Raw genomic sequence first — 13,282 nt, forward strand, 5'->3', positions numbered from 1 at the left:
GAAAGCTATATAAGAATAGTATATATATTCGCATGTTTATGTGCTATAAAACTGTACATAAATTGCAACTATATATAAACTAAAAAATCTTTGACTATAGTATAGTTCAGCGAACCGACGCTCGACTGCATGGTCATAAAAAATCAAGTCCAGGATATTGTGAGCTGAACAATCCTCTGAACTCCAATAATTTTGCATTTATTCGCCTAAATTAACCTGTGATATGGAGCAGAAAGGCGGCATGACATCGAACTTCGAAGCACATTTCTTGCACGAAATGCTCAATACTTGATGATGATTATATCTCCTTAAATTGTGATTTAAACTCCAGGTTTAAAGATTTCAATAGGTTTGAAATGTTCATATGCATGCTTTAATTCTTATGTCACATACCATTCCCGGGCATGTAACGCCCACCTATAAAGCGAGCTATGCACTGCGACTTCCTTACCATTTCCCTCATAACATCATGATTTGTTTTAACATTGCACATGCACTGGTACACATGAGCGACATCTGCGGTATCTTCCACACTAGCTTGTTCGTGTTGATTGTATTTTTCAAACTCTATTAGTACTCTTGATGATTTCGTGATGCAGGTGCTTTTTAGCTTAGTATAGTTTCTTTGTTACGACATTTAATATAGATATCTGCTAAATCATGTGATATTCGAGTAGCTATACAGGAAATTTTTTCCTCAATTCGAAATGGGTTTGGGAAGCAAATTCTCGTTGCTATGATCGAAGAAACAGCTGCATTCACAAGGAATAGTCCAGTATTTCTGTCGAAAGATCTTTGCAAACTTTTTTTGTATTTCTCAATCTTCTCGTACTTTCGTGTAAAACGGAATCAATATAGGCGGCAGAAAGAATATTCGGATGTGTATTGAATGGAATGTAATTTGGTAGTGCGGGCAACTGGGCGGATGGAAACATTAAGCGTGGGTCACTGAAAATATTTATTACCGCATTATGTATATATCAGTCTATTTATAACCACGCCATTATGCCTACATAAAGCACTGCGTTTCAAGAAAAACTACATTGAGTACAGTACAGGACAGAACTCTGATTATAACCTAAGTTGCCGTACTGAATTGGCTGGAAAAGAACTCGCAACACTTGCTAGAACATATTAAATCATGCTGACCAACTCATCATGGAAGGTAATTTAATTTTCTAATATGTTGTGATATCAAATTTCATTAACAAATAATATAAATATTATAAGTGTATATTTATATATTTCATTCAATTAGTTCAATTAGTTCAAATTTTGTTATAATTGAATTAAACTCGCTGAGAACTATTACAAATAATACCGTAAAACGTAAAATTTTAAACTGATTTTAACCTGTGTGGATTTGGATTCATTCATGTGGATTCATTTGAGGATTTATAAAAAGCAGGACATCGTCTGGTGCCATGCATGGTTTACATGTGTGAGACTTGTAGATCGTAAGATTCAATTTATAAAATTGTAAAAAAAAGTGTTCGAACCTTGGGATATTAATTAATGTTTTGCAAGGTCTATACCAATATCGGAATGCTGAATAAAATGGAATGTGGCTTTTTTTCACCACATTTATGCATGCGACAATGACTTTTTGTAATTAATTATATTGGCTTTTGACACCTCAAAATTCCAAACAAATATACAACATACTTATACAACCTGTAAAGAATTCTTTTTTGTCTTTACAAATCGTCTGTCAAATATCACAAACGAGGCAAACAAATAACTAAAGGTCTGGGGCCAGTTGTATAAAAGACTAGTTAACTTTTAACTGTAGTTAAGGACAGAATTGGCCAATCAGAGTCGTGTATTTCTGAGTTAACTAGGATTTAACCATGCAAAATGTAGTTAAAGAGTTTTATACAACCGGAAGGAACATGTTCGAAAATTGTGATTGCGGTAGAACTGATCGCGAGGCATCGGACGGCATGATGCATCAGTGTTTGCTAATATAGAAAGTATGTCTGTCAGAATAGCTGAATAGGCAAAACACTGTCATGATTGGTGTCATTATAGCGACAACAAGGAAAACAAAATAAGTAAATAACCATGCAGCCCAAATTAGCATGCAATCTGGCAATTCTTGTATTACCTATTACGTCTATTGCAAGGTTCTTGTTTTACTACGAGGGAAAAAAAACTCGCTGTGAAGACCAACCAAGCCCATATATGCGAGGAAGAAATTTTCAACACTTACGAGAAGTTGATATCCTGGTCTATATTGGCAGTTGAGACTGAGAAGACAATATAAAAAATAAATTAAGAATGTCATTTTCTGCACTAAAAATATTTTTTGTCTCAGTAAAATTCCGAGTTCCAGACGGTAAAGAAAAAGATAAATCGAAGTATCACAAAAAACCCTATACAAAATACAAATACTCGAGTCCGTCCGTCAGTTGGGTTCGTCCGTTTCCGGTGTGTTAACACGTAGAACCATGCAGCGAAACTATTTTCCATTTTTATCGCCGGTGAACTTCTGAACGGGACGAATTCGAGCACCGTCCCAATTTCATCTGGTCCTGTGTGAACGTTGCCTTAAATATCATCTACTGAGTTTCGATTTTCGTTTAAACATTTTACCAAGTTTATTAATTTTAAGTTTAAGACATCTCAATACTCTAACATCTTGAGAACATGCAAAAAGTGATATAAGTTGGACAAGACATTTTAGAATGAATTTGTAAACGAATGTTACACTTACTAATATTATGAAAATGACCAGGTTTATTTATGACAGAAAAGAAATAGTACCACCAGTTAATGATGCTAAAAATTGAGGCAGTCCGAGAGCATGCAAGAAACGGTTCGGTCACATTTATTCGCCATGACCTTCCTGTACCAAAATACATTTACGTCAAGGATTTGCGTCATTTTTGCACCAGCTATAGCTGTGGTATATTGGGTCATTGACTGCTTATATATGATTGGCATTCTCCGGCTAACAGAGTGGGCACTTCAAAAGTAGACTATAAAATCCCTCTTTAATAATAAAGCTGTTATATTTTGACTAATATAATAGCTGTGAAAACAATCATGGTTAATATACCGCCTTATTGACAATAAATGCATGGGTGATATTATGTCAGTTCATTAGAGTTTTCATACAAGACATCTCTGGATATCTATATAGCATACTCGCAATTAAGTATAGCAGCGAAACTAAAGGATTTTGGTATTTTGTTATATATGGATATAAATAACTGATAAATATAGTCAAAATAGTCATATATAGCTATAGTTATATAACCAGCCAGTTATGTGAAAAAGGGCAGGAATGTTAGTTCTGTTGCATTATTTCTCACGGATTCAATTGATATTAAAAAATGTTAATAGTTTGGAAGTAGAAAATATTTATAGAACCTCGAGTTGTGTGAAACAATTCTTTGTCTTAAATCACGTTTTAAAAGGAAACGAGGAGCCCTCTAGAATGGGCGTGCTTGGAATTCAGGAATCGACGAAGTTCAATTGATATTAATATTGATATACAAGCTAATTTTAGGTATATTATTTACGTTTTCTACCTGCGCCTATATTACGCTGTATAGTCTAAAGTGGCCGGTAGCTTTAAAGAACGTTTGTCGCTTTCCGGTATTGAAGTGATATAATCTGGCTTAAACTTATCAAACAACAGCCATATGTTGAGGAAACTGAGTGTAGTGATAGAAGAAGCAAACACCACAGCAAAGGTCAAGAACAGTTCTATATAGTTGACCAATAAATTGATATACATTATATATAATCGAGATGTGGTTGTCAAGGAACATACCAGGAGCAAATAAAATTGAGGTAAGCCCTCCAGACCGATTGAAACTGATGTAAGAACTGTATGAGATTGAATTGTAATGGGCATATATATGTAATATACATTCAAGCATATAATACTTTTACAGGACGGTTGTGGGTTGTACCCTAATAAATGACATCAGCAAGTTCAATGGCAAACATTTGTTGATTCGTAAAACTGAATTTTGTAAAAAGCTGATCATAAACTGCAGCCTGCAGGCTGAGCGAATTCAAAATTGAGTAAACAGAGCCAGACAACTATGACGTATATATACAATATCATGAGATTACAGTTGCTAGAACCCACGGTCATTTCGCAACATGTAATATTATTTAAATAATAGCCATATGTTGCATGCATGCTAAATGCAGAACTTATATGTTGAACTGGAATACATATATGACAAATAATATATCTGTGTTATTCATATCTAAAGGTAAATCTTATTAACAAAATTATATATAATTGCTTAGAGCAAACATTTGGCTATTTGTAACTTTATATCATGATGCATGACCGATAAGAGCTTGTTCACTTTATATAGTACAGGCTCAAGCAAATTTAGGAAAGTTCAGGATCGTCTTTAAACTTTTATATCTGTCAACACTAATGCTCTGGGGACAGTACAACATCACGGTAGACACGACTACATGCACTGATTGACTACCGGCACATAACTGAAAATTCGCTTTACACATGCAGTATTTTCATAAAATGTACTGATAAAGCTAAAAATCTAATGAATCCTGCCACCTACATTACCCACTTATCCATTGTCCAGACAATACGGTCATGCAGATAAAAGTATGACTTAAGGCACTACTTCCTGAGTGAGTAAATAAATAATGATTATAAATCTCATAATGTCTTTGATGATATATCGATCTGATGTAGTATATTTGTAGTCACTAATAACTCGCTTATAACAGAAATAGTCCACTAAATAGATATGTTCTGAACTTCTGGTGAGTCGACCTATATACTTTTCGTAACAATCACATATAACAATAACTAGGACTGATACTGATAGCAGAGAACTGGATCGAAAACTTAGTAGAAAATTGCAAGGATTTACACTGATCATGCAGATTTTATCCAGACTTTCTCTTGCAATAACAATACAAGTATTTAGAGAGAACGTCTTTGTTATCTCTGTAGAGGAAATCAGTATGAGTGCGAAAAAGCTGATGTCGCCTTAGATGCAGTAATTATCATAAATAAGGATGAAAATATAATGAACGAAACTTGAAAGCTAATACCCATTCTTTGTTTCAATTGGCGACAAATATATTGGCATGTTTCTGTATACGTGCAGGTAATAACGGAGTGGATGTCGAAATACGAAATGCAAAGCTTGCATGACTGTTTCATGTTTCCGCAGGCATATTATCTAAAGAAAAAACAAACTAAAGAAGAACAGATGTTGTTTTTTGTTTATTGAATAGTGGTTATAGTAGGCATATGGCATGCCACGACTAATCCGACAGGTATCAGCCTCGAGGTGTTCGTCCAATTTCGTCTCCAGGTTTTCCGCGTACTGCGTGCATTCACAATTAATGAATGAAAGCAGCAAAGAGCTTTTTCGACATTATTTCGTGATTTCAGACCACTCATGGTCATGTTTAAAACGTATGAAACAAATTCATCCGGCGGTATCATTAACTGTTGTGTTGTTGGCGATAAACTATGACTCCAGTAATTAACACGAATTTGTGTCCAGCGACCAGCGACCAGCGATGTCGTTGTAACAGTGCATTCATTCAATTTATGATCTCGAAATAAATCGATTCCGTTCGTTTCGAGCTCTCGTGCGATCTTCACAATCCATGCCTCATATCACAATCTGATTTATAGCATGCTAGCTTCCATTGTTTTTTTTTATTAAATATAACTTTCTTTTCCACAGATATCTCTTTTTGTATTGATGACTTACGCAATTAGTCTGGTTGAACCAATGAGTATTTTCGAACAATCACGCTCATTGTCGAGATCCAATGAGAAACAAACTGGCATGGAAATGAAAAACATTAAATCAAAAAGCTGGAATGACCTGCGACATCAGCTATTAAAAAACCATGAAACTATATTTGAAGAAGGAACGCTGGAAGAGCATCAGAGAAAAAGAAGATCAGTTGTTGTTCTCAAGCCAACAAACTCCCGCAAAGCTCAGCTACTTTCGTGCAAATTATTAAATTATAATTTGGCAATAATGGATGATGGAAAGGTCATTGGTGTGAAAAATCAATCCAGTCCTAATGGTATTTCATTATATCTATTTTGTTTGCTTATCATAATAAGATTATAAGCTTAATATTTCCCAACTGCATGCACTTGTTGCATCACTACATCTTGTCCATGTTCTTCCAAGTTAATGGCTGTCTGTATCCAGTATCCCATAACTTGCATACTGAAACTGTTTATATTTTAATGTATGGGAATTAAAGAAACATGATTTTTTTTTCACAGTTGTGTTGGACTTAGAAAGATATGAAGGAGGATTAGCAACTATACAGAATCCCAAAAACAAAAGATATATTGCGATGAATAGTAATGGTACTGTATATTCAACGGTACGTACAGTAGGTCAGCTATTTTTTGTACACGAACGTTTATCTCGATATAAACGTTTACGCATGTCTGACATTTTCTCTTCATCTATTTAGAAAACGTTTTGTGAGGACGTCCTCTTTAGATATTTGACAGGACATTTTCCATATATTCAGTTTTCATCTTATAAATATAAACACAACGGAAAGGCAATGTTCATTGGATTACGAGCCGATGGAACGACGAAAAAGGGAAAAAAACTTTCATCCACTCATAAAAGTTCACAGTTCTTAATGGTAGCCAAAATATAATCTTACATATGACATACAAATTTATATTATAGATGCATGGTTTGCATCCACCAATATGAACATCACTGGAAAAAGCATTCTTTGAGTCACAAAAAATTTCACACAAAAAGTTAATCTTTAAAGTTCAGAAAACTCAAATTTTCGGCTTTAGAAACTCCTTTGGCCTGCCTCGTTTTCAGGCTATTGTTTTGTGGGCACTCAAGCAAAAACAGGGAGTGTTCGTGCATTATCAGTTTGATTTTTAGATCAGTCGCTTCAAATTTGATTGAATTAAGACGAATGAAGTTCAAGAAAACTCTTGGTCTGTTTTTACTAGAGATAGTTCATTCATGGATGCGAATAATCGTGTAAAATATGCTGATCAATAGATATCTGAACTTTCAGCAATTAAAAAAGCGATTTCTCTAATAGCATTATACTATCACTATATTGAATCAAAATAAAACATTATTTATTACAATCATAAACAGTATAATTATTTAAACAAGAATAAAAATTTTTAGATGGAGGATTATATAAATATTTTATCAAAAATCAATTATCTTGATTTTATATTTTTCTATATGATATAGATAATAATTTATTGTATTTTATTAAAAGAAGACTGAGTCAGTCGTAGTTAAAACAGTGAATTTTAATTCTAATTGCACACAATACAGCTGTGATTATATACAGATTAACTAGATATCTTGAATAAAACTTTATAATCTGAGACCTACACACTTTGTAATTTTAATGAAATAGAGGATAATACGTGGTTGCTTGAGAATATGGAGTTTATTTCGAGTGTTGAGAATGGCATCGAACGAGTGAGCGCAGCGAACTGAAAACAGGACATCTTGAGAGCCTACCTACCTTGCATCTGTGTCCTTACGGTAGATCTATAGAGCAATGCTTCTTTTGAGGTGCAGACAACAAAACCAGAGACTGAATTATATAGTTTCAATTTAAACGCATGAGCACGAAGATTATATAGCTTTTAGTGTTCCTTAAATTGGAACTGAATCACTAGAAAGGTGAAATTATATCAGTACCTATAAGTTAGTTTCTTCAGTTTCAGGTGACATTTCCTTTGAAGAACCCTTAAGTAGTTCAAGACAATAAACATTTTCAACAGTTGTTGGAAAATCGTTTTGAGAATATTTGGCTACAACAGCAGCGGAAACCGTATCACCCATCACATTAATAGTCGTCTGCAGTCGATCCCTAATATGATTGAAAATAATGTGAAATTAAGGTTATATAAACTCGGCAACATTTCTTTGACTACCAAAAATTAGTCACACTAATGTACTCAGAATGAAATCTATTCAGAATGCAAGAATTAAAAATTAAAAATGTAACTTACAAAAGCCAGTCCACAGCAAATATTGGGCCAATCCTTTCAATGGGAAGTCCAACTGCCTCTAGCACAATAACCAAGTTGCTAAGTCCTGGACTTGGAACACCAGCAGCACCAATTGACACTGCGGTACATATCAATCTGGAAGGAATTATGTATTATCACGCATTCATCTGTTACAGACCTTGATAAAAGTGACTTAGAAAAACACTTCAGAGGAAGCATGTTCCTGATTTCCCGATGATAAGCTAAGTAATCAATCATTCCGATTTATGCTTCGTGTTCTGCGCTTATAAAATCAAATCTGCGCTCAAAAATAACGCGGTAGAACTGCGTGTCATGTAACGTGGTAAACAACTCAAGTAACCCGCCACGTAATAAAATGCAAAAATGAACAAATTTGTGGGAAATCGTTCGGATCCACCCACTTTCCAGCCCTAAATTGAATATAATTTTCGCCACTGCATGCGTTTATTGCGTCAAATTTTCTCTACTTACATGGTCAAAATTCTTTCACCAATTTCCAGTTGGACATTTGGTTCCATCTGTTCCACAAACAAAACCACGATAGCATAATACAAAGCAGCACCGTCCATGTTACATGTGGCACCGATGGGTAAAACAAAACGAGTTACTCGTTTGTCTATCTTCACTTTGGATTCACAACATTCAATTGTTGTTGGCAAAGTTGCAGCACTGAAAATGATCGAAATTGAGATTCGATAAAAATATCTTCCAGCAAGAAAGTTATGCCAATCTTAGGCGTGTAAGTCTGAAATCTGAATGCAAGACATCTCAGCAAAACGCCGCGAATCGCGTGTTTCACGTGCGTCTGGATCACTGGATGTCAAAACATGCAAATACGATACTACGTGGAATAAATTTTCTTGTCGGAGGTAGAGTTCCAATCAAATTCATTTCATGAGTTAATGTCAGTCAATATATATAAGCAAGGTCTGCTCACCTGGATGATGTACCAAATGCTGTGAACAGAGCTGGGAGGATGCCTTTTAAATGTTTTATTGGGTTTGCACGTACAAGGGCAACGTACAAAACTGGGTAGATGATAATTCCTTGAATAAGATGGCCGACAATGTTGGTTAAAACAAAAAGACCCATAGCTCTGAATAGCAAAGAAATATCATTTGCTTCGACAATATTTCCTGCAACTATACTGCAAATTCCAAATGGGGCTAACCTGAAAACAATAAAACATGAAAATACTCAAAATAAGTTCCTTAATAAGACATGCAGAACTTTTTCCCCTTTTATATAAACACATGCATGTCATACTTGTGCGAAACAAAAGCATTCAGTAAATTTAAACCCCCACAAACGCATTCAATATAGCATAAAACTCTACGTGTTTGAACTAAGCATTCATTAGATCGAAAAATGCAGAACTTTAATATTTATAATTTACGTAAAACCCGAGTCAACATACCACATAATAATTTCAACCAGTTTCATGCTTACAGTCCACAATGATCTAAACAGGTTGACCAAAGGTGACCCATCTTCCTTAACGATATTTAGAACAACCCCAAACGCAATTGAGAGGGCAATCAGACCGACCATGTTAGTTCCTTCACCACTTGAAATGCCACCATATTCATAGGTGACGTCATTCTTGATTAGAATCACATGACCTTCACTTGACGTTGATACTTTGTTGTTCTGCAGAAGATGAAACATCGCTTCTGCAGACATATTGGTAGTGTTCTTTTCCACATATTTGTAATTAACCATGTTTTTGTTGTAATCCGTATAAGCCTAAAGAAAATGAAGCAGAGAAATATGTTTCCCAAATGTTTAGCATCGACATGAGATCAATAAATATATAAAAGAGTGTGTCGACGATGGCGCTGTAAAGGATTGTGCGTTTGAAACTCTGATTAAATCTAATTAAACTCGCGTATGCATACGGCATTCAATATTCCTCTAACAGAAAAATATCAGTGTGGCAATAATGACGCACAGTGTTGTTTTAGTAATTTAGTCCTTAATATACTCACGGAAACCTATATAAACAGCGACAGCAATAATAGATTTAGGCATGTTTATGATATAAATTATACTTACTGATCGAAAGAATGATCCTATCAGGTTATCAGGAAAAATGTTCCTATGAGAATAAAGAGAAAAAGTGGATATTATACAGTATTTATTATAACGTCTTTCTTTTCTTCTTTCAACTGCAACACAGTTGTCATGCATGGTGACGACGGGAAACAAGCCTTATAGTTAAAAGGCCTACAATGTATTTACATGATTAACGCGATTTAAAGGATAATTGCATATAATCCAACAGTCTGCTCAGTTTATTTTCATTCATACACCATTTCATTTAATATTTTGTTGACATATGAATGAATGGTATGCCATCATCAATATTTGTTTTACACGTATGATAACAAAGATACGGTCCAATTGTTGCCAATATAATTGATTTCATCAATTGTATTATGCATGTGTAATATGTGTCTAACCAGCATCGCTTTAGGCGGTTTTTGTCTCTTGTAACGTTTTGCCGTTCTTCCCCATGCAATATGAAAAAAATTCATTCGTGGTACTTGCATCAGTTGCACCAGTTGCATGCATGTATGTAGTAGCTATTACCTTTGCATATAAAGGCGGATTGCCACTTACAGCGAAATCGTTCTCTAGCGAAATATTTGCATATTTTCTTTTGAATTGAGAACAGTCAAGTCGAACTAGTTTATTTATGCTGTTAAAATTCAAAAGAAAAATATGCAAATATTTCGCTGGCGAACGATTTCGCTGTAAGTGGAAATCCGCCTTAAATGAGAACGCCAAAATTGTTGTAGTAGGCATTACTTTGCATATAAATGTGAACGCCAAAATTGTCCGTTCGCACGTTATTATTATTCTTAAAAGTATAAACGACACCGGTTCGTTCAGCGTTAGGCACAGGTAAAATAAGATAAGATAGTTAGATAGTTAAGATATAAAAGACATGGTATTATACACAATCACACATCAGCAAATGTAGATGAAATTCAGTGTTGTCCAAGCTGAGTAAATATTATAGATTACAATACGATTTCGTTTGCACGTTACTGGACAAACTTGAAATCGGCTTGAGGACCACGGAACGTCTCCACACGTAAAAAAAGGAAGGATAAAAATTTAGCAGTTTCGTTGAAAAAAGCAAAAAGCCGAAAACTTAGGACGAAATAAATATGTAGTCTTAGACACTAACAGGTAATATCGTACTATACCTAAATAAATCCAAAAGTGAATCAACTGAGTTACGATCGACATTGTTCGATGCTTTCTTTTCTTCATTGACGCCACTCCCAGGTTTAATGATGGACGCCAGTACCAAACCAAGTATTGCAGACAGTATTGTAGTTGATATGTAATAGATCATGGTTCTCTTACCAAGACGACCAGCGCTTTTGATATCAATATCATTCAATGCAACGATAATACTTGAAGTTATCAAAGGTATCACAATCAACTTTAGCATTCGTATGAAAAGTTCACCTGGGAATTTAATATACATAGCAAGTCTTCGAGGTGGGGGATTATGAGAATTCTGAACAGCGTCATGACAAGAGATACCAATAACACAGCCAAGCACGACACCAATAAGAACACTCAATAATAGACGATGTGGTTTGACAAGTTTTGCAATTCTCGACCGTTTTGTTTGCACAGCCATTTCAGCTACGAATATGTGTATAACACCGCTATTTTCCCGAATTTTCTGATGCGATTTACTGATGTCGAGTGACGAGTGTAAAGTGACACGAACGTGAGCAAATCCAATCCGATTTAATATCTGAATATCTACAGCTGCATCGGGTTAATACGTGGCAGGGTTGCATGTAAGTCACTGAATAAATAAGCCAAACATTATTAGTGGCTTTCTTTGATTCCTTTGCTTTAAACAAAGAAAACAAATAATCTCTCAAAATCTACCATGCATACATGAATCTGACCATATACGCCCTCCCCCCGTTCAGGTCGTGTCAGGCCGTGTCAACCAAAGCAACGCTATCATGTCAGCTCTCGACTCAGTGATACGTATATGGTATATATCAGATGCCATTTTATATACCAAGCGAAATGTTATAATTAGAATTAGTCTGATAATGCACAAAATGTACAGTGTACATATTCTAGTGTGCACATGTGGTGTAGTGCGCATGTGGCGTATGAAATTTAATAAACCTGAAGCCGGGGGGATTATCGCAAATGCTACTTCGTCAATGCGGTTTTCCGTTGAATTTTTGATCGAACGAAAAAATAAATTTCCGTTTGATTTTGATTTCAATTGTGAGAATTCGACCGCAGCGGATTCCCTTGACAGCATCGCTCGCTTCTTTTAATTATGCAAGGAAAATATTTGTAATATGAAAATCCATTATTAACTTATCAGTCAGCCTCCAAAAAATACCCCCTTCAAAATCAGGTTTGAACAACCTCGAATGCAGTTGAACAACCTCGAATGCAGTTCGAACAACAGGTTATGAGGTGATGATGACCTCAATGAACCTCATTATCTTATCATGCGACGTATAAAATTGGTCTTTAAGACAACTTAGCATCAAATGTGGTATAACAACTGCCAAAATAGACATAATACTTCTCGACGTTTCGACCTTCGTCAGGAGAGTTAGTATGACTTAGTAGTTAATAGTCATACTAACTCTCCTGACGAAGGCCCTCAAGTCGAAACGTCGAGAAGAGGTTTTTTCTATTTTAGGCAGTTGTTATACCACTTGAAGACGCTGCCACGCTGTTCCTTGGTTATATTGGTCCTTAAGACGGTACATTTTCCTCGTAATTTGTCCTAATTGACATATCGTAATTCGTTGTTATGCCAAATCCAACATTTTATGAAACCCTGAATTACAACAAGTTACGATATGTGAATTAGGACAAAATTATGTTAATGAGAAAACCAGCTTTTAAACCAGCTGCATAAATAGCTACATATAGTGCAAGATCAGGAGTGACATGTCGAAAGGTTTAGGGACGAATCAATTACGAATACTAAATTGACTGTGTAATGCAATTTTGTCTATGGTTTCATACGATGATGAGCATTGTATAAAATATATATTAATAATCCATATATATATATATATTATATTACTATATAATTCAATCGGTGTACTTTACCGACATCAGTGCATTCAAATTGTTACAAAACCTTATCTCAATAGGAGGTACTTCTTTATACACCCTAAAACGTTTAGCATCAAATGTGGTATAACAACTGCCTAAATAGACAAAAACACTTCTCGACGC

General features: G+C 35.0%; 2 protein-coding genes across 2 annotated transcripts; one reads left to right on the plus strand and one right to left on the minus strand.

Annotated features, from left to right (window-relative positions):
- The first annotated feature begins 735 nt into the window (after nucleotides 1-735).
- LOC114517501 (fibroblast growth factor 1-like) lies at nucleotides 736-6,865 on the plus strand. The gene is made up of 4 exons (XM_028537260.1): nucleotides 736-1,165; nucleotides 5,706-6,057; nucleotides 6,266-6,369; nucleotides 6,463-6,865. Exons 1-4 carry the CDS (start codon nucleotides 1,142-1,144, stop codon nucleotides 6,655-6,657), a joined length of 675 nt encoding a protein of 224 aa, XP_028393061.1. The 5' UTR covers nucleotides 736-1,141; the 3' UTR covers nucleotides 6,658-6,865.
- Nucleotides 6,866-7,232: 367 nt separating this feature from the next.
- LOC114522212 (excitatory amino acid transporter 1-like) lies at nucleotides 7,233-11,985 on the minus strand. The gene is made up of 7 exons (XM_028542849.1): nucleotides 11,242-11,985; nucleotides 10,082-10,124; nucleotides 9,444-9,772; nucleotides 8,964-9,197; nucleotides 8,498-8,695; nucleotides 8,006-8,140; nucleotides 7,233-7,863 (listed from the first exon to the last, which is right to left on the minus strand). Exons 1-7 carry the CDS (start codon nucleotides 11,685-11,687, stop codon nucleotides 7,692-7,694), a joined length of 1,557 nt encoding a protein of 518 aa, XP_028398650.1. The 5' UTR covers nucleotides 11,688-11,985; the 3' UTR covers nucleotides 7,233-7,691.
- Nucleotides 11,986-13,282: the final 1,297 nt, after the last annotated feature.

This window comes from Dendronephthya gigantea, unplaced genomic scaffold (assembly GCF_004324835.1).
Source record: "Dendronephthya gigantea isolate DGI-Jeju-01 unplaced genomic scaffold, DenGig_1.0 000000F, whole genome shotgun sequence".
In the NCBI taxonomy this organism is placed as follows: Eukaryota; Metazoa; Cnidaria; class Anthozoa; order Malacalcyonacea; family Nephtheidae; genus Dendronephthya; species Dendronephthya gigantea.